Source organism: Pipra filicauda, unplaced genomic scaffold, assembly GCF_003945595.2.
Source record: "Pipra filicauda isolate LSUMZ 115617 unplaced genomic scaffold, ASM394559v2 scaffold127_size2900866_pilon, whole genome shotgun sequence".
Lineage (NCBI taxonomy): Eukaryota > Metazoa > Chordata > Aves > Passeriformes > Pipridae > Pipra > Pipra filicauda.
Genome location: NW_024103740.1, coordinates 1,080,919 through 1,101,315, shown reverse-complemented (window position 1 = coordinate 1,101,315; position 20,397 = coordinate 1,080,919). Strand labels below are relative to the sequence as shown.

Sequence of the window (20,397 nt, the reverse complement as noted above, 5' to 3'; positions counted from 1 at the left end):
CCTTTAAGAATATCCCTTTTAAAAATTATATTAAAGCAGAAAAAATAATTGACATTGAATGACCCCTTTTCTTAACAAAGGCCAGTCATAATGCTAAACAGATTAATAGAGTTTGATCTGTCACAGTCAACAGGGCTGGAAAAGGGTCATGTTTACAGGGCAGCAGTCAGTTATACAAATATATAAACACAAAGATTAACAGAGAATGAAAACAAATCCACACGAAATGCAGTATTCAGCAAAAAAAATTAGAGACTTAGATTTCACATTTTACTCCAGTGTACATGTGTTGGTTTAAACTAAGTAATTATGAATTTTAGTGTTAACTGCTTCTGAATGAATTTTAGGGTGAGCTGGAAAAACAGCTTCTACAGGCAAACCCTATTCTTGAAGCTTTCGGAAATGCCAAAACTGTGAAGAATGACAACTCCTCCAGATTCGTAAGTAGGAGAAATCCAGTTGGTCTATGTGTGAGGGGGAGGTACAACACATTTTGAAACCCAGTGTATAGACAGTGGCACCCATCAGTGCTTCTCATTAAAGAGGGTCTTAAAACTAATCCCTTAAAAACAGTGTGGAATTCCCCTCTGAAACAGGAATTTAGTGTGACAGAATATTAAAGAACAGGCTCAAATTTGACAATACCATTGTCCTCTCACTCTCTATGTGTGACCTTCCAGAGTCAATTCCTGCTCCAAGATATATCCACCTTCAGAATATTTGCAAACGAAATCTGAACTTTGTCTTTGCACCATTGTTGAGTGTATACCTCATAAGGTGTGACTCCGATGGTTAATATATTAAATGAAAAACAACTGGAGAAAAAATAAAAACAGCTATACAGATTTGAGTTAGAATGTTGCGAGCTGAGGGTTGTCCCTCTGACAACACCTCTTTCTGGGAATGCTGGCAGATGCCTGTTTTCCCAGTAGACCCTCATCTCCTGCCTCTGCTCTCTCCCTGCAAGGTTCAGGGATCCATGCAGATCAACCTTAGCAGAGGGAGTTGCACAATTCCAATGCTATTCCCTCACTGATCTTGTGGAAATCAAAGTAGAAAATAGATGCTGTCATATCCCAGCTTCCAAAGCCAGTAGGGAGAACTCCTTTCCCTCTACGTGTCTGAATGAAATGTGGGGGGAATTTGTGCAGAGGGATTATCAGAGAAGTTCACTTCCTTGAAAGGAAGGCTTTTCCAGGGGTCATCCCAGCAGGAGGGAATCAAGCACGCTATTCTTAGGAGGAAGATGTACATATCTTATGAAGCAGATTTAATACCAGTATTGGAAAATCTGGCATAACCTGAAAGAACAGCCCAATCTAGATCTTCCTTTCGTTCACAGGGCAAATTCATCCGCATCAACTTCGATGTGACGGGCTACATTGTCGGAGCAAACATAGAGACTTGTATCCTTTTCTGTGAGCTGCCCTGGAGGCTTAACTAGGGTGAGCAGAGGGAAGTAAGATAAACAAGCTCCACTGCATGTCTAAGAAAGGCAAATATTGCAGAGCCTGGTATAAACAAAGATGGAGGGAAGTGGCTCCATTTGTGCTGGTATCAGCTCCTCAGTTTGTCTTGCTCTCACGTTTCCATTTTCAGGTCTGTTTTCCCAGCTATAGGAAAGTGGGCTATTGGCTGTAAACAGCTTCAAAAAGTGGAGGCACCATACCTAAGGCAATGGCAGGGGACTTTAAAAGCAGGAAAATGGGAAAAGACTGTTCTGTGCTTAAGGCTGCATGTGACCTTGGGAGCTGTGCAGCTGTTTTGTTTCACACCAGCACGATCCTGCGTGGGTCACTCCGGGTCCCTGAGGCCTACTGTTCCAGAGGCATAAAACGCTTTAAAACTCCCTGTATCTTATTGGTGCTGTGAGAGGCACCCTGAAAAAGCACTGAATGCTTGGTATTATCACTACAGTTTACCCCAGAACTCGAGATTGAGAGTGCGTCCCTGATTTCAAGTCCAGGTTTGGCACTTCGTCCCATCCCTCACGGCATGTCGGGATGAAGTCCAGCTGCTCAGTAGGGTCTCACCCTCAGCCATGTGCACCCTGGCTTCTCTAAGGGAAGGCTCCTGAGCCTTGCAGATTGAATGACCAAGTCTCTGGCAGCATGTGCCCTGCTGTTTAGGAATAGCAAAGGTCAGATATGTTGTACTGGAGTATAGGCATTCCAAGAAAAAGCATTGAGAATGATCTGTTAAGGAAGAAGTATATATGATACCAAGTATGACAGCTTTCTAGTTCATGTCTGGAGGACTGAAGGGTCATTTTAACAAAAATAACATACCTTTTATACTTACAATGCTGGCCACAAGATCTTTTTTTCCTAGCAGCCCCCCCTTATGTTGAAATAATCTTATTGGTACTTTATTTTCAAAGTAGTGTGAATTATATTGTGACTATTATTTTTATATCTTTGATTTTAGAAGCATTTATGTCTGTTGTGCTTATTATCATGATTACCAGCATTTACCATGCAATAAGAGGTAGGAAATTGAGCTGCTTATTGTGGTAAGGATAATACCAACACCAGAGCTCCTGCCACAGAATTGGACACATGTTCTTGTTCGACAAGCTCGTGGCAAATATTTCAGCAATGCTATTGATGGTTCTGAGGCTGATGGTACATTCAAGGAAGGACTGAAATATGTCATTGATTTTTTTTTTTAACACACTTGACAAACAGATTTGCTTGAAAAATCCCGTGCTATTCGTCAGGCTAAAGATGAGCGAACATTTCACATCTTTTACTATTTGATTGCTGGAGCTTCTGAACAAATGAGAAGTAAGTTACCTACTAATGATTCTCTCACCTCATTGAACAGTCTGAGCAATGGCTCACCTAAATATTTATCTTCATTTCTTTAATTGTATGTCACTCAATCCTTTCTATAAATAAACAGCCCTCTAGCTATAGAAAATAATTCTCTCAAGTGAATTATAAGAAAGCACCAATTGATGTCCCCCTGTTTGAGGCAGGTTGTTTGCAGTTTACAGGATATTTCAATTTACAGGAGATGTGCACTCATTCAGATCCCATCCTGAATAATATTAAGGAGACAAGTTGGGAAGAGTTATTCATTGTTTTACACAAAAGAAATTGGGGGTTCCAATAAGAATATCAGCTTGTGGTTTTAAGATAAATTAAGAGAATGTCTTTCCCACAGCACAGCATTACTGTGAAACCCACAGAACACCAAGAAGGTGAAAAGTGCAAGTGGATCCCAAAAAAGGATTAGACACAAAATATAGTGGAACATGATGGTTCAAATATGATATATTTCCCTAACTCACCAAAGAATTTATAAAGCAATGGATAACTCTGTATTTTCCTTGGCTTTTATGTTCCTTACCTAAGAATCTGTTGTTGGCCATAGAATAGGGCTGAAGAGCCTTTCAGTTCGGCCCACTTCGGTTGTTACCTGGTTCCATTCTAATTATTACCTGCTATGAATCCCCACAGGCAGAGGCATAATTCTGAGTAGTTATATATGGCTCTAAATAAAAGAATTTTGGGAAGAATGGCTCAGCTTTGAGTCCATAGGTTACAAAATTACACCAAGATGCAGAGACATTGCCCAGTCTAATGAAAACTGGAAAAGTTAACACCATTAAGCTTGCTATATAGTTACTTTGAAAATATTTGTGCACTACAAAACCCTAAACTCCTCATACAAGTACAGTCTTCCTTTGGTGAAAATGTTGGGGTTTTTTCTGCTGTTCTTAAGGAGAATTCATGAACCAAGAGCATTAAGTAGATACACTCAAATAAAGCTTTTTTTCCTCTTTTTAGATGATCTGTTGCTGGAAGGCTTCAACAATTATACCTTTCTATCTGGTGGTTATGTGCCTATTCCTTCTCAACAAGATGATGAGATGTTCCAGGAGACCTTGGAAGCCATGAAAATCATGGGCTTTACTGATGAGGAACAGACAGGTAAGAATTGTTAGCAACACTGTATTCAAGGTACACATGACAATATACAGAGATTCAAATGCAGAGGTTAATTCTGTTCAGAATAATCAGTTAGCAAAATACACATATGAAGATGCTACATTCACATAAAAAAAAATAAGATTATTTAGATTTTATGTCTATGTTTCTGTCCATCTGAATGAAGAATTGCAAGGCTTTTTCTTATAAATCTCATAAATTCCAAAACACCTGCTTGTAGGAGGAACATGACATGTACTCCTGACCCATCTGAATTCCACAGCATTGATGCAGGCTCAGCATAGAAAAGTACTGTAACACATGGTGTTTTGAAAGGTAATTTGTGTCTATGAAAGGGAAGATTTCTCACTAGAAGAACTCCCTACATACCCGAAAAAAACTACTGAATTCAAGCCAGCTCTACCAACAGTAATGACCATTTAAAGCAATTTTTTCAGAACTTTCCAACAACTAGCGTGAAGAAGTTGCAAAATAATCTGATTTATTTTTGAAAGAAATGGAACAGGCTCACACAGCTCATATGTATTCACTGATCCAGAGAAAAGATAAATAAAAACACAGAAAATGAAACAACAGCTAAACTATCTCAAAAACAGTTTTTCAGAGACATCCACCTGCGTAACTTTTACCTCACACTGTTGCTGGGAGCGTGTGGGGCTTCAGCTGGTGCATGCCAGTGTTCAGTGCCCTTGGATCCAAATTGCCATGCCCCAGGTGACACCTGGTGGCAAAACCAGCGTCATCCCATCACTTGAGCTTTGGAGCAGCTGCGGCCGCTGGCAGAGCTCCCTCACGTCCCACGGCTGCACCAGGGACTGAGGGATGCTGAGCAAAAACTGCATCAATTTACCAAATAAGCAAATACAACTCCCTAGATTTATGCAATCTCCTCTGTAACACATCAGTAGGTTTTACTGCCTGAAGTTAGGTGACATCAAATTTGTGTATATTTTAGTACTCAAACATTAATCAATTACTTTTCCGTACTTTGACACTAACCCTTCAAAGATATGTATGCATCTGATTTCAGCTGCACAACTAAACATCCACATGTTCCTGCATCTTCAGAAGTGCCACACATTTTTGAAGCTGCTCGTAATTCAGATATATTTTTTTATTTTAAAGACAGAGGTATTCTTGAGTGACTGAGCAGGGAAGATGCTACAAGCCACTATGAGTGGGAGATGAATTCCTCAGATGTGGGGGTCTGTCAGGGGAGCCAGCATAACTTAGCTTGGAGGTGCTGGTGTTCCCAGACTGGCCCATTTACTCCACTGCACAGATTGCTGAAATTGGTGCTCAGCCAGCTCTCAGACTCCTGCAGTTTATGGCACAGCCCTTTAAAGCAAGCCTAGCTCTTTCCAGAGAGGTACAGACTACCACAGGCAGTAGAATGAACCTCTGCTACTGCAGAGAACTGAGCTTTCCAAATGTGGCCATTCTGTTCTTCCCTTACATGATCTGGTTCTCTTACAGCAATACTGAGGGTTGTTTCATCTGTCCTACAACTGGGTAACATTGTCTTCAAGAAGGAGAGAAACACTGATCAAGCTTCTATGCCAGACAATACTGGTATGATTTACCACTTTAAATTTGAGTTACCATTGAGAAATTAATAAAATAGCAACTTAAAAAGCACTCTTTATCAGTATTTTTTTATTTAATTGCTATTACCTGTGTAGCTATGTAGACTTTTAAATGTGTACCATACTTAAAAACAGCTCAATTATCATTACCATTTCTAGTAATCTTGAGTCCATAAATTGATGAAAAGTGAATTTGTTGCTTGGATCACAAATGATACTTTTATGGCAAGTGTTATCTCTTGTATGTACAATAGAGGAGCTTTTAAGGAAGATAAATAATTTCACATACTTGCTGAGCTACTCATATTCACACTTACTGACCTGCTAAGAGAAAATACCATCTGAAATAAAATCTCACTCTTTTATTCTAGCTGCACAAAAAGTGTGTCACCTGATGGGGATCAATGTGACAGATTTCACAAGATCTATTCTAACCCCAAGGATCAAAGTAGGACGAGATGTTGTCCAGAAAGCTCAGACCAAAGAGCAGGTATCTGTGCAGTCTGCTCAGCTCTCCTGAAGCTATGCTCCTTTTTTCTTGCATCTTATCAAAAGGGAAATGTGGGTTTTCTGTCTCATTATCTCTACAAAAACTAGTAGTTAAGTGGGTTTCTCCTTTGACTTCCAATTTCCACCTACTTTTTCCAGGCGGACTTTGCCATAGAGGCTTTGGCAAAGGCAAAATTTGAGCGTCTCTTCCGTTGGATCCTCGCTCGTGTGAACAAAGCTCTGGACAAAACAAAAAGACAAGGTGCTTCCTTCTTGGGGATCCTTGATATTGCTGGATTTGAGATTTTTGAGGTACGTACTGTGGGGCACAAGCTGACTAAACTCCACATTATCATGCAGTGGTTTGGATATGAGGTAACAAACATCTAAGTTCAGAGCCACAAAACCCATTTGGTTCTTTCAGGCTGGCAGCCCATGGCCAGCACAACCCACAGGTCTGCTACACCTGGCTGCTTGCCCTTCCCGTGGGCAGGAAGCTCTGGGATCTGGCAGAATGTTCCTACAGGGCTCAGTTTAAAGCCAGGGTCTGCTTTTTACGGTTTACTGAACAGGTCCCAGTACAAAGATTTACCACTTGAGAACTTACTGTAAATTTCCAAGACATTATATTGGAAAAATATAGATCTTTATATTTGAATTCTCTAATATGCAAAAAATAAATAGAAAATAACAACTATCATCTTGCCATTTAAGTTCGCTCTTGAAGGTCTCTTTCTAATATTAGAAATTCACTTTTGTCCCCTTCACAGATCAATTCCTTTGAGCAGCTGTGCATCAACTACACTAATGAGAAACTTCAGCAGCTTTTCAACCACACAATGTTTATACTGGAGCAAGAGGAATACCAGCGAGAAGGCATTGAATGGAATTTCATTGACTTTGGCCTTGACCTGCAACCTTGCATTGAGCTGATTGAAAGACCTGTAAGATAATCTCTCTACAGGTGGGATAGTGCATAGGTTGCATCAGGGCCAGTTATGTATCAGTACAATAAGAGAGGTCTTTAAGGTGTTTCCCTTTATTGCCTGGGATGATTTGTAACCTAAGGGGGGAAGAAGGTGGTGCTTTGTCAGATACTGATCTGATATCACTCCCATTGCAGACCAACCCTCCAGGTGTCCTGGCTCTGCTGGATGAAGAGTGTTGGTTCCCCAAAGCTACTGACACATCCTTTGTGGAGAAACTAATGGCAGAACAAGGCAACCATCCCAAATTCCAGAAGCCCAAGCAACTCAAGGATAAAACTGAATTCTGTATAATGCACTATGCAGGAAAGGTACTGGACAGATTGAGCTTTTCTGATTTGGGGAATCTGGATTCTTTGATACCCAAATGGTAAAAGAGAAACACTGCATGGATAAGGGGTGGGTTTAATTATGAAATGTGCATATTAAGTGCTTTAATTATATAAAATACGAAATAAGATTTGCAAAGCAGTCATGGTTGTGCTAAGCTCACAAGGAAAAAAAAAAACAGCACTGAGGTTATTGAAAATCCAAGTAATCTGGATTCTTTTCTAGCAAGCAGACATTTTAAAAATGCTAGTATATGTGAGAATAAATACTCAACTCAGCTCTCAACCCTAGAAAGCTTTTCACATTATTGTTATTTGTATGATATTGTGTTAATACAGTGCCCTGTGTTCTTGGGCACTGCAGATTTCTTTATCAAGAGCAGATTTTTGACGTAGAACTGTTCCCTGCAGGTTACCTACAATGCAACTGCCTGGCTAACAAAGAACATGGATCCACTAAATGACAATGTGACCTCTCTGCTGAACCAGTCTTCAGACAAATTTGTAGCAGACCTTTGGAAAGATGGTATGAATCACAACTCTAAATCAGTGATATGGTTCAAAGGGAGAAACTCCTACCAGAACTTTTTGACAGCCACCCCTTGCTGGCACAATTGTAAACATGATAAGCATAGAAGAGACTGAACTAAGAAACAAGAATAATGTGTTCTAAAGATATATTTATGGAACACTTCATCAGATAGTTTTAAGCACTATGAAAAAAAATTCCTTACTTAATATAATTCAGCAACAGAATAAAAATTATTCATTACACTGTTATAATGTTCCTGAATATGTGATATTGTAGACCTCATTTAATACAGGTTATTGTTGGGTTTTATGAGTGAATGACTTTACACACTCTTCTCACAGAAGTCCTGCCCAATTCTCTCCCATGATGTGTAATCTGCTTGAGTTTAGCTGAGGAAGTCTGAATGCTTATAAAACACTTTGTCTTTAAAAAGTTTACATGGATCTGTAACACATATAGTACAGTATAAATATTTAATTCATGGATATAAACATGCATTCAAACACCAATAAGGTGGCTCTGAATTATCAAATAAGTGAGGGAGATGATTAGCTAGACTTTGAGAATCACTGGATAACAGATGGGAATCAAGAGCTGATGATGTTCCTGGTTCTGACACCAACCTACCAACTGGATATTTAGCGGTAGGATTGTCTGTTTTAGAGCAAACAATATCAAATATATCCTGGATATTCAATTGCTTCATTGTGTCACTAGTTAACAAAGATCCTCATTTCCATGTTTGACAGTAGTAGACTATTTACCCAGAAGGTCTTTTAGTCTTTTGTCAGAATGCTTCTACTGCATCAAAAACATATTAGTCCTCTTTGGCAAGTTGCAGTTTAACAATGCCAGTGACAGGTGTAATGTGAGGCAGGGACAGTTTATATAAAGCAGTTCCACTCACTCTTTCTTTTCCATTTCAGTGGACCGTATAGTCGGGCTGGACCAAATGGCCAAGATGAGTGAAAGCTCATCACTCCCTAGTGCTTCAAAAACCAAGAAGGGCATGTTCCGTACTGTTGGACAACTCTATAAGGAGCAGCTGACTAAACTGATGACCACCTTAAGGAATACCAATCCCAACTTTGTCCGCTGCATCATTCCAAATCACGAAAAAAGGGTAAATTTCAAATGCTCAATCTTCACTCTCCTGGCACATTATTCCTGTTGAGCTCTCACTGCACACGACAGAGCTGTTTGAATATCTTCAAACATAGTTACGTGGATGGTAACATTTCTGTAAATCTCTACTGTGCTAAAAATAGCTTCTGTTCCCTTTTCAGTCTGGCAAACTCGATGCCCATTTAGTGCTGGAGCAGTTGCGCTGCAATGGTGTCTTGGAAGGTATCCGTATCTGCCGGCAGGGATTCCCCAACAGGATCGTCTTCCAGGAGTTCCGTCAGCGGTAGGAATCCCTCAGTCCTAACTCTGGCTTTACAAGTGGTTTAAACCATCTAACGTGTTTCGACCTCCCTAACATAAACATCTTTTGGTAGATACGAGATTCTCGCTGCAAGTGCTATTCCTAAAGGATTCATGGATGGGAAGCAGGCCTGCATACTCATGGTGAGGAAAGCATTTTCGATCCTATCAATAATTAGTTCTATACTTCCTATGTAAAAGTGTTGAGACTAAACAGAAATGAGAAGTGATTTTTAATACCCTAAACTTCAGCACTGGAGTTAACAAATATCCCTGTTTTCCCCCAGATCAAAGCACTGGAACTTGATCCCAACTTGTACAGAATTGGACAGAGTAAAATCTTCTTCAGAACTGGTGTTCTGGCTCACCTGGAAGAAGAGAGAGACCTGAAGATCACAGATGTCATTATCGCCTTCCAAGCTATGTCCCGAGGCTACCTGGCAAGAAAGTAAGAATATGTACTAACAAAAAGAATGTCAGCAGAGTATCTACAGGGGCCTTTAGTTCTCCATATAACAAACTGAAGATATTAAGACATGATTTATTATTTGTATTGCATTAGAACTCAACTTGTGTCTAGATGTACACTTTGTCATCTGTGCCTACCTAGTGAGTGCAGACAGCCAAAACCAGAAGACTAAAGAAAACACCAGGCAGTTAACCAGAGTTATCACTTTCCTCAGGAAAGTACAGGCACTGTTTAAGCAACAGAAGAATTTGTGCCAGACTTCTCAAACCACGTGGCTACTCAGCAGACTCTCATGCCAGAGTTTATTTGTTTAATGTGTATATCTTGCAGACACTTTGTATTCTCAGACTGAACCAATTTGCTTTATGCTTTTAATCACAGGGCATTTGCCAAGAGGCAGCAACAGCTGACTGCAATGAAGGTTATCCAAAGAAATTGTGCTGCTTACCTGAAGCTGAGGAACTGGCAGTGGTGGAGACTGTTCACTAAAGTGAGTGACTGTTCACTAAAGTGAGCGGATAATGAGAACATAGAGTAAAACTGAATTTTCTGAACATGCAGAGTGATATAGCTGTGGGGAACACAGTAGCTCAGGAATTCCCTAACTGTGACACTAAACATCTTCCTCTCACTCATACAAGTTAAGTCTATTTTCCTATTGAAAAGGCTCAGGTTTTTCATGAACAGCCTTCAGTTTGGATTCAGAAAACTGTTCCTACCTCCATTGATAACATGGATAACATTGATAACTATCTCTGCAACCAGAAATAGGCAGTAACACACACCTGCATGGGCACATTGCCTTTCTATGCAGAGGTACCTTTTGTACATTATCAATGGATGAAAACAGGCCTGCAGCCATTCCAAAAGTGACACTATCGAAGGCAGAGGTGCTCACAAGGCTCCAAAGAATTACCACAGAGATGGCCAAGAGCAGCACTGCTGAGGCTCACTGCTTTAAAGATGTTCACATCAAGCATGGCTGGACAGTATTTGTCCAGTCTCGAGCAATGACAGCACCACCACTACTGCCAGTCAGCCCAGCACTTTTAAGTACCGTGCTCAGCCATATCAATACTGACAGGAAACATTCCTAAAAAAACCTTTCTATTTGCAGGTGAAACCACTGCTGCAAGTCACCCGCCAAGAGGAAGAAATGCAGGCCAAGGATGAAGAACTACAGAAAACTAAGGAAAGACAGCAAAAAGCAGAGAGCGAATTGAAGGAGCTGGAACAGAAACACTCGCAGGTAATTTACAGCTCTGAGCCTCTGGGAAACACTAGCCATTCTTTTACCATTTTCAGAAGCTATAATATATTATAATGAAGGTGTTTCTTTCCCTTGTACTCATGATTGTATTCACAGTGATGGTCCAGAACAAAAGTTCAGTACAGACAAACTTCCAGTTTCTTCATAAAGGCCCAAAATCCACACGAGAACGTGTGGTAGAGCTGCCTGCCTGTACCCCAGGACTGCCCAGTAAAACAACACTGTAGGGCAATTCACAGTCCAAGCCTTAACTTCCTATTTTATCTGCATAGCTTGTTGAAGAGAAGAACCTCCTTCAGGAGCAGCTTCAGGCAGAAACCGAACTGTATGCCGAGGCTGAAGAGATGAGAGTCCGTTTAGCTGCTAAGAAACAAGAGCTGGAAGAGATTCTGCATGAGATGGAAGCCAGAATCGAGGAAGAGGAGGAGCGCAGCCAGCAGCTGCAAGCAGAGAAGAAAAAGATGCAACAACAAATGCTGGTAAGGAGGGATAAGTGACAAATACAGACAATAACTTGGGTCTCACTGAGAAAAACCGAGACTGGCAAACCTCAGATTCTGCACAGTCCTCTGCAGAGGGCATGTCTATGCCACTGAAGTAAGAACAATCAACTGATGCTCTTTCTTCCAGAGTTCCCTTCTTCCCCAGCTCAACTTTAAACAATCTTTTCTCTAAAAAAGTATTTTAACAAATCTTTCCTTCAGTGTCACCAAGTATTACGATTGTCTAGTTCTTAATAAAAACAACAAAGTCTACAACATACTCCACACACTGTAACAAACATGAAGTATTTCTTAATCTAAGTGGTATTTTTTCTCCAGAACTAATGTTTTATGGATTTCTCTTTCTCCCTCAAAGGACCTTGAGGAGCAGCTGGAAGCAGAAGAAGAAGCAAGGCAGAAACTGCAACTTGAAAAAGTAGCAGCAGATAGCAAGATAAAGAAAATGGAAGATGATATTCTGATAATGGAAGATCAGAATAACAAGCTAACCAAAGTGAGTGTTCTGGGTCCATTTTCTTACTCTGAAAACAATGAAAGTTGAGAGAACATCTTCTCTTGGGTTTCAACTAATTTCAACCAAACTTCATTATTAAAACTGGCAGTAAGCAAGTACTTTTTGAAAGAGAATGGTCCTGTGAACTGAGCCCTGTACTTACCAGCACAGGATCCTAATAGCAGCAGGTTAGAGAACATGGAATTCACAGACACAACTCCTCAGTTCCTCTGTAATCAAAAATTTGAAATGTATCACTACAGTCTCAAGAAATACAGCATAAAAAGACAGCTTCTTGGACATTTTTTGTAGGCAGAGAGTTGATTCATGATCACCAATGACAGACACTTTTGTTAACAGAAGTATTTTATTTTTCTTAAGGAAAGAAAACTCCTTGAGGAAAGAATAAGCGATCTAACAACAAATCTTGCAGAAGAAGAAGAAAAAGCCAAAAATCTTACAAAGCTCAAGAACAAACATGAATCTATGATTTCAGAACTTGAAGGTAACATAAGCAATAGTTTCTTAGGATTTTTTTTATTTGTTGGTGGTGGTTTTGTTGTTGCCTTGGCACAGAACAAAAAAAACCAATGAGAATATGGAGAGAACTTCTAAAAAATCTGTGGGGTGTTTTCCAAATTTCGTATGCTGAAACCACTTTGTACTTGAGAATCACCAAAACCCCAGGGTGCACAAACAACTGATACATTTTATTTTTTACAAAAAAAGAGTAGAGAGAAAATTTGAGAAAAAAAATTAATGCTTCTTTTGGAGAAAGATAAATAAAGGAATCTCAGGGATGGCTAGAAATAAGGTATTGCATGTTGCTTGAAAAACACAGTGACTTGTAGTTAAATGTATGGCCACACTCGAGAACAGAACAATTTTTGCCTAAGTTCAAGATCAGACTAAGGCCTCCTTTCACTACCACGCCCCGGTGACCAAAATCCTTCATTTTTCAGTGCGGCTGAAGAAGGAAGAGAAGAGCAGACAGGAACTGGATAAAGTTAAGAGGAAGTTGGAAGGGGAGGCGAATGATCTACATGAGCAGATTGCAGAACTCCAGGCACAAATTGCTGATCTGAAGGCACAACTAGCCAAGAAGGAGGAAGAGCTGCAGGCTGCTCTAGCCAGGTATTCACTCCTGAGCCTGCAGGCAGTTGAAAGCCCAGACTGGAACTTGTCTTGTCCCTTCCCAGACACTGAGAAGCTGCAGCCATGAATTTCATTTCTCAGTTCATCCTCCATGTGTGCTTCCCCATTTTCCAAATTTCATTTTGCAAAACATAATTACACTATTATTATTATAATCTTATCTCCTGGCATCAATGAAAACTCCTCTTCACATAGGCAACGACAATGCTGTCACGTAAACAACAAAATGTAACAAAATACTTCACTGGCAAAAGGCAGAAATTAATGAAGAGTCTGACCTTGATCCACTCCAGAATCTCAGTGGATTTTCTGTATAAATTTAAGAGTAAAAACACTCAACCAAAACATTTGCTGAATCAGCTGATCAGCCATTGTGTCCCAATAAAGCACAGCTGTGAGATCCTTCTTGTATCAGTCCCCTTGCCCCTTTTTCTTTGGTACTTTCTTTCACAGAGGCTATAAACCTTTAATCTCTGTATATTGACTCCCTCAAAGTGAAATTATTATTATTGAATTTACAAAATTAAATACTCTCTTTTCAAAAAGGCTGGAAGATGAAACTAGCCAGAAGAACAATGCCCTCAAGAAGATCCGTGAATTGGAATCTATCATCTCTGATCTCCAGGAAGACTTGGAGTCTGAAAGAAATGCAAGAAACAAAGCAGAAAAACAGAAGAGAGACCTAGGTGAAGAGCTGGAGGCTCTTAAGACAGAGCTTGAGGATACTTTGGATACCACAGCCACCCAGCAAGAGCTCAGGTATGGAGATGTAGCACACGGGGCAAAAAGAAATGTCACCAAGCTCAGCAGAGTGCTGCCCAGTGGCTGTGCAGCAGTGCTATTTTCCCAGTGACTGCAATGCTCTTGTCTGCTGCTGCTCCATTTATGTGTGTTACCTTCCAGAGCAAAGCGGGAACAGGAGGTCACAGTGCTGAAGAGAGCCCTGGAGGAGGAGACTCGAACTCATGAAGCTCAGGTCCAGGAGATGAGGCAAAAGCACACTCAAGCTGTGGAAGAGCTAACAGAGCAGCTGGAACAATTCAAGCGGGTAAACAGAAATCCATCTTGCTGAAAACTATCTACCGGGATAACACGTTTTCCTTTTATAAATCATCTTTCTTCACTTCATGCTTGTAGGCTAAAGCAAACTTGGATAAGACCAAACAGTCACTGGAGAAAGACAATGCTGATCTGGCTAATGAAGTCAGGAGCCTGAATCAGGCCAAGCAAGATGTGGAGCACAAGAAGAAGAAGCTGGAAGTACAGCTGCAAGAGCTACAGTCCAAATACACTGAGGGAGAGCGTGTTCGGACAGAACTCAATGAAAAAGTTCATAAATTACAGGTAGGAAGAACCTTGACATTTTGCTGTGGCACCCTGGGACTGAAAAGACCAGTTTATACTGTTCTGTGAGGGTGGATCTGGAGGAAACCTGGCCCTGCAGCCGAAATGCTCATTTTTTTGTCACCTGTAGGGTTCCTACCTTAAACTCCTACCTCAGTTATCACACAATTAATCAACTGGAACATTCCATCTCAGGGAACTGAGAGCTTTCACTCTCATCATCCCTCTGTACACATTGCAGTCTGTAATGTCCTCACTGATTCAGTGATCACGATGCATATCCTACAGAGTTTATTCTGTTTGTTCATTTTTGGGTGGTGGGGAAAATTGGTAGGAATTTGGCTTCTAGTAAAGGATTAGACAGCTATAAAACACATAAGAGGTGCTCAGAACTTTGACAATGAAAGGACAATGCTCACTTATCTACACCCTTAGAAATAACTAAAGGTAATTTAAAATGGTTCTTTGGTAGATGTTTAATGTCCAGCTACACTAATCAAGCTTATTGTTACATTTTGTTCATAGCTGCAGTAAGCTTTCATTATTTTAAGCTGGGGATAAATAAGAAAATATAATCAAAATGCATCTCCTTCTGTCAAACTTGTGAAGGGGAAGGAAAATCCATCAAAAATCCCCATTCTCCTTTGCAGTTCATTGCAAGGAACATACTGTTATTGCTTTATGAATGTGATTAGGTTTGATAAATAGTAATGAAATACTAAGGTAAACTAGACAAAGATGGCATTAGGCCTTAATACACAAGTCACAAAGACAACATGCAGACACTGCATAGTCTGTGTGTAGAATTTAGTTCCAGAGGAATTAAATCCCACATGTTGTCCAGAAATATTATGGTAAAACTGTGAATTGCAGTTAAGCCAGAAACTGTCAGTGCTTGAGGCAACCCAGAGGCATAGGAGCAGATTCAGATCGTGTTCAAAGTTCAGATTTCAAACAAAAGCAAGCAAACTGAAGTTTGGAGGAAGATTCTGAAGTTGTGCAAAATAACTGAGTTTATTCTCTGTGGTGTCTCACAGGTGGAGGTTGAAAATGTTACCAGTTTGCTCAATGAAGCAGAAAGCAAGAATATCAAACTGACCAAAGATGTTGCAGCCTTGGGATCTCAGCTACAAGATACACAGGTAAAATTGAATCCAAGAACAGCTCACCTACAATGTTTATAAAATTCACTATAAAAAGACCTAAACTAACGACTGTACTGCCAACTGATGTGGTGACTGCAGGAGCTGCTTCAGGAAGAAACGCGGCAGAAGCTGAATGTGTCTACCAAGCTTCGTCAGCTGGAGGATGAGAAGAACAGCTTGCAAGAGCAGTTGGATGAAGAAGTAGAAGCAAAACAAAATCTGGAGAGACATATTTCAACACTGACAATACAGGTATCAGTGCCATAGCTAAATCATTAGCTCCATCACTGAGTTTTGTCAGTAATTGCAGCGGATGTGTAGAGTTATCCTGGTACAGCACGTGGACCTTCAGGGAACTAGTGCTGTTAGCCCAGAAGGCATCAGTGAAGCTCCCCAGTAAGGGCAGCAGCCTCCCTCTCCTTCAAAGAGTGATCTCTAGGACAGGTACAAATGCAAGATAGCTCCAAAGATAGTCTTGCACACAAGGCCTGTATGTGCATACAAGGTCTGTGCTCTGCCTCATTTTATGAAGGCTGGGTGATGGGTCACTGGCTTCAAAAAGGGTCAAATTTGATAAGCTCTCCAGGTCTTAGTTGTCTCCTGGCCAAGTTTTGTCTCTGCCAAGTTTTGTCACTGTTACAAAGATGTGTCCTTTGAATTCAAATTTCAGCTCTCTGACTCCAAGAAGAAGATACAGGAATTTACCAGCACAGTAGAATTCATGGAAGAAGGCAAAAAGAAACTTCAGAAGGAAATTGAAAGCCTCACACAACAGTATGAGGAAAAGGCTGCTTCTTATGACAAACTGGAAAAAACCAAGAACAGACTCCAGCAGGAGCTGGATGATCTGGTGGTGGACTTGGACAACCAGCGTCAGCTGGTCTCCAACCTGGAGAAGAAACAGAAGAAGTTTGATCAGGTATGGATTTAAGATTCTCCCTCGCTGTGTTATCACCTAACTTCTCTGGAACTCACAGAGTGTCCACTGGTTTAGTGAAAAGGGACAAAAAATAAACTAAATTTTAATTACACACACACTGGTTAATTTTGTATTTATATGCCTTTATCAAAAGCAGAGATCCTTCTCTGTCATTAACAACTGACAAGACACCTGCAATAGAAAAACCCTTTTACTAATGACTTCCTGTATTGGCACTACCTTTTCACAGATGCTAGCAGAAGAGAAAAACATCTCTTCAAAATATGCAGATGAAAGGGACAGAGCAGAAGCTGAAGCAAGAGAAAAGGAAACAAAGGCTTTGTCACTGGCCCGAGCACTTGAAGAGGCTTTGGAAGCCAAAGAAGAACTGGAGAGAACAAACAAAATGTTGAAAGCTGAAATGGAAGATCTTGTCAGCTCCAAAGATGATGTTGGCAAGAACGTAAGTTTTGGTCTTAGAACAATATCCACAACAATAACTTAAAATAGAAGCTAAAAAAGAGATCATTGTTTCCAGTGTGGAAAATTCTCTGTAGCACTCAAATCCATTCAGCAAGATCAGATATTTCATACAGAACTCAAGGATTATTCCTTTTGTGTCCAAATTTTCAAGGGACTTAGCAAAGTAACCATAAGCTATCTTTCTTTTTAACATAATTTCAAGCATGAAGAAGATTCTTATTGATTTCTAAGACTGAAAAAAATAAATTAAAGAGATTGTAAATAATTTACTGGTTTATTACATAGCTTTGAAATTGTAAACTCTGCAAATCTGATTTTACTAGTTATATTTGCCACCTGCCTAACATTCAGTCATACAACTGCAGCAAATTTCCACTGATGCATTGCCAATCACTTCTTTTATACAGGGATATGATTATATTGCTTGCAATACTAAATAAATTAAATTATTATATTTGACTAGATTAAAAATGGAATAAAGAGAATCTCTGGTTATTTTAAGACCGATTTGCAAGTGTACAAAAAAATGTTAATTTACCATTTTCAGTGCAAATTAGTTCATTCATTGTTCACAGCTGATAATTCCAAATGTGGCCTATACTGCAGGTAGATTGCATTTAACTAGAATTATTTTTATTTCTTATAATGTGTCTATTAAATTCTCTTTGCTTGAAAGGTGCATGAATTGGAGAAATCTAAACGGACCCTTGAACAGCAAGTAGAAGAGATGAAGACACAATTAGAAGAGCTAGAGGATGAGTTACAGGCTGCTGAAGATGCCAAACTCAGGCTGGAGGTTAACATGCAGGCTCTGAAAGGCCAGTTTGAAAGAGATTTACAAGCCAGAGATGAACAGAATGAGGAGAAGAAAAGACAACTCCTTAAACAGGTACCATTCCCTATTCTTGCTGCTGTAAATATCTAATCAAGTCCCCAGCCTCATGCCATTATTAAAACCTTACTATAATGAGAAGAAAACATATTGCCTTGTGCTTGGTAATTAAAAAAAAAACAGTTATTATACTGAAAAAGGCAGGAGTTTTTTTTCTGTTTCTGTAGCAGGTGCACAATTGCCAACTGATTTAGCAATTAAACTCTACAACCAATATAGTATAAATCATATCAATTGATTTTTCTGACATAGTCAGATCACCTCCCCTATGTTCTCAGTGCAAGTCAAAAAAGACAGCTTCTAATATATCTGCCTTCCCAAGGTACACTGAATGGATACAAAAGCATTGGAGATAAAAATAGACAGGACAGAACTTGTATAGAAGTGTTGTGACAGCAAGGACAACTGCTGTAGTCATCATCTTGTAATATACACACCTCCATGAATACAGAACCCAAATTGCTGACCTCTTTGAAAAATCTTTACTTTTGGGACAAAATGGAAATCTATCTTAACTGCCAGGGAAATCAGTTAACAGAGATATGGGGTCTGTATATACTATTCAGACATACACAGAGGTTCTAAAAGGGCTCAAGGACTTTCCTAAACTGATCTCATTTTCTTTAATGATCAGCTCCATGAATACGAAACGGAACTGGAAGATGAGCGGAAGCAACGTGCCCTGGCAGCTGCTGCCAAAAAGAAGCTGGAGATGGATGTTAAAGACCTGGAAAGCCAAGCTGACTCTGCTAACAAAGGTCGGGAAGAAGCCATCAAACAACTTCGCAAACTACAGGTATCTGAGCCCACAAATACAGTTTTTCCCACTGCTGTGTTTACCTACATGAAGGAAAACAAAGATTCCCATGTAGAGAAAGGGTTACAAGACAAAGTGTATTACAGAGCTTCAATCCTGGTTCTAACACTTGATTAAAGAGCATAGAAGACTGTTCAGGAATCATGTTGTCTCTGAATTAGCATGTTCCTGTTTATATAAGTCTCCATATCAACTGTTCTGTCATACGCTGACAGCTAAACAATGAAAAAGGATGTCTCGGAAAGATGAAGACTGCACATGTACCCAAATATTCCGAGGAAATATGGACAATAGGCATTATAAAAGATGCAGTGTGGAAGTCAATGCATTGCCCTTCTTGCCATATCATTTCAGACCTTTCCAACATGTGCTAGCTCATCTCTCAAGAAAATATCATTTAAGCAGCATTATGACAGTGTAAACGCGTATGTGTTCTGTTCCATCCAAATTTCTGTCTATTGAAATAGTAATAAATCTGTTATTCTTTTCAACAAGGCTCAGATGAAGGACTACCAAAGAGAGCTGGATGATGCACGGGCTGCCAGAGAAGAAATATTTGCTACAGCCAGAGAAAATGAGAAGAAAGCAAAGAGCCTGGAAGCAGAACTCTTGCAGCTTCAGGAGGTAAAGTAGGAAACTTAAAGCAGTATGAAGGAGACTACACGTGACCTCCAGAAGCAAAACAGAACTGCAGTGAAATAATCTAACAGCTATCAGGGACTGAAAGCTGTAAGCAGCACTTGTAACAAGTTCCATGTGCTCCATGTACTCCACTAAAGTTGTTGGATCTACATCTGAGCACAGTCAGATTAAGCTGAAAAAAATCACCTTGGAGAAAGGCACAGATCCAACACAAATTGTTTTCAATAGCTATAAATTCCTGAAGTCTTGTTAGTGCCATTATTCCTACATGTATTAAATGGCAATCTTGTGACTAAAACCAATAAAATAGAAACCAGCTGACAGGCTGGATAAAGTGTATTTCTTTGCACTTCCCTAGATTTATGATATGAAAAGAATTTATTCTGTTAACAAGACAACCCATCTTATACCAGTTTTAGAAAGTTTACAGTCCTTTGTGTCATGCTGTAACTGAACATTTACTTGCTCATTTCTTTACTGTGCTGCCTTTTCCTTTTCTCCCAGGACCTGGCTGCTGCAGAGAGAGCTCGCAAACAAGCAGATCTGGAGAAAGAAGAGATGGCAGAGGAACTTCGAAGCGCTTCTTCTGGAAGGTAGGGATACACTGAATCATGCACAAGGCTGTAAACATGCTCCTGAATGTCACATGGCTGCCAAGAGAAGTTATGTTCATTTCCCAACAGCCATCTGGTCTTGACAACAAAACAGGCACACATCTGACTGGTTTCACTGAAATATCTAGTTTTCTTTATGAATTACTGGCAATTCATAAAAGAACAGAGCCATAACTACACACTCTTTAAACTTAAACTTACAGGGCGAGCCTTCAGGATGAGAAACGGCGCCTGGAAGCAAGAATTGCCCAACTGGAGGAAGAGCTGGAAGAGGAGCAGAGCAACATAGACGCAATGGGTGATCGCATGAGGAAAGCAGTGCAGCAGGTAGGGCTTGTTTCAGCACAT

General features: G+C 40.0%; 2 protein-coding genes across 5 annotated transcripts in view; one reads left to right on the top strand and one right to left on the bottom strand.

Moving 5' to 3' along the window:
- The window catches only part of NDE1 (nudE neurodevelopment protein 1), a 42,235-nt gene that overhangs the window by 2,980 nt on the left and 18,858 nt on the right, over positions 1–20,397 (bottom strand). Inside the window, exons 9-10 of one of the 2 annotated variants that reach the window (XR_005566817.1) lie at positions 12,202–12,268; positions 9,431–9,740 (exon numbers count right to left, since the gene is read on the bottom strand). The gene's annotated coding sequence lies outside the window, so the exon portion shown is untranslated. Of the gene's footprint in view, positions 1–9,430; positions 9,741–12,201; positions 12,269–20,397 lie in introns of those variants that run through there. The other variant, XR_005566819.1, reaches the window with a different exon arrangement.
- Positions 1–20,397, top strand: part of MYH11 (myosin heavy chain 11) — a 56,840-nt gene that overhangs the window by 29,908 nt on the left and 6,535 nt on the right. For all 3 annotated transcript variants that reach the window (XM_027743945.2, XM_027743944.2, XM_027743946.2), the window contains 32 exons: positions 348–440; positions 1,343–1,406; positions 2,688–2,786; positions 3,795–3,938; positions 5,433–5,528; positions 5,914–6,032; positions 6,191–6,343; positions 6,802–6,975; positions 7,155–7,328; positions 7,758–7,872; positions 8,805–9,001; positions 9,165–9,286; positions 9,378–9,447; positions 9,591–9,751; positions 10,154–10,262; positions 10,890–11,021; positions 11,315–11,521; positions 11,901–12,038; positions 12,420–12,543; positions 13,001–13,172; positions 13,740–13,952; positions 14,097–14,241; positions 14,331–14,537; positions 15,575–15,679; positions 15,782–15,934; positions 16,353–16,601; positions 16,852–17,064; positions 17,761–17,973; positions 18,611–18,772; positions 19,289–19,417; positions 19,940–20,028; positions 20,253–20,376. In XM_027743945.2, coding sequence (XP_027599746.1) covers positions 348–440; positions 1,343–1,406; positions 2,688–2,786; positions 3,795–3,938; positions 5,433–5,528; positions 5,914–6,032; positions 6,191–6,343; positions 6,802–6,975; positions 7,155–7,328; positions 7,758–7,872; positions 8,805–9,001; positions 9,165–9,286; positions 9,378–9,447; positions 9,591–9,751; positions 10,154–10,262; positions 10,890–11,021; positions 11,315–11,521; positions 11,901–12,038; positions 12,420–12,543; positions 13,001–13,172; positions 13,740–13,952; positions 14,097–14,241; positions 14,331–14,537; positions 15,575–15,679; positions 15,782–15,934; positions 16,353–16,601; positions 16,852–17,064; positions 17,761–17,973; positions 18,611–18,772; positions 19,289–19,417; positions 19,940–20,028; positions 20,253–20,376 — 4,665 coding nt within the window. The remainder of the gene's footprint in view (positions 1–347; positions 441–1,342; positions 1,407–2,687; positions 2,787–3,794; positions 3,939–5,432; positions 5,529–5,913; positions 6,033–6,190; positions 6,344–6,801; positions 6,976–7,154; positions 7,329–7,757; positions 7,873–8,804; positions 9,002–9,164; positions 9,287–9,377; positions 9,448–9,590; positions 9,752–10,153; positions 10,263–10,889; positions 11,022–11,314; positions 11,522–11,900; positions 12,039–12,419; positions 12,544–13,000; positions 13,173–13,739; positions 13,953–14,096; positions 14,242–14,330; positions 14,538–15,574; positions 15,680–15,781; positions 15,935–16,352; positions 16,602–16,851; positions 17,065–17,760; positions 17,974–18,610; positions 18,773–19,288; positions 19,418–19,939; positions 20,029–20,252; positions 20,377–20,397) is intronic.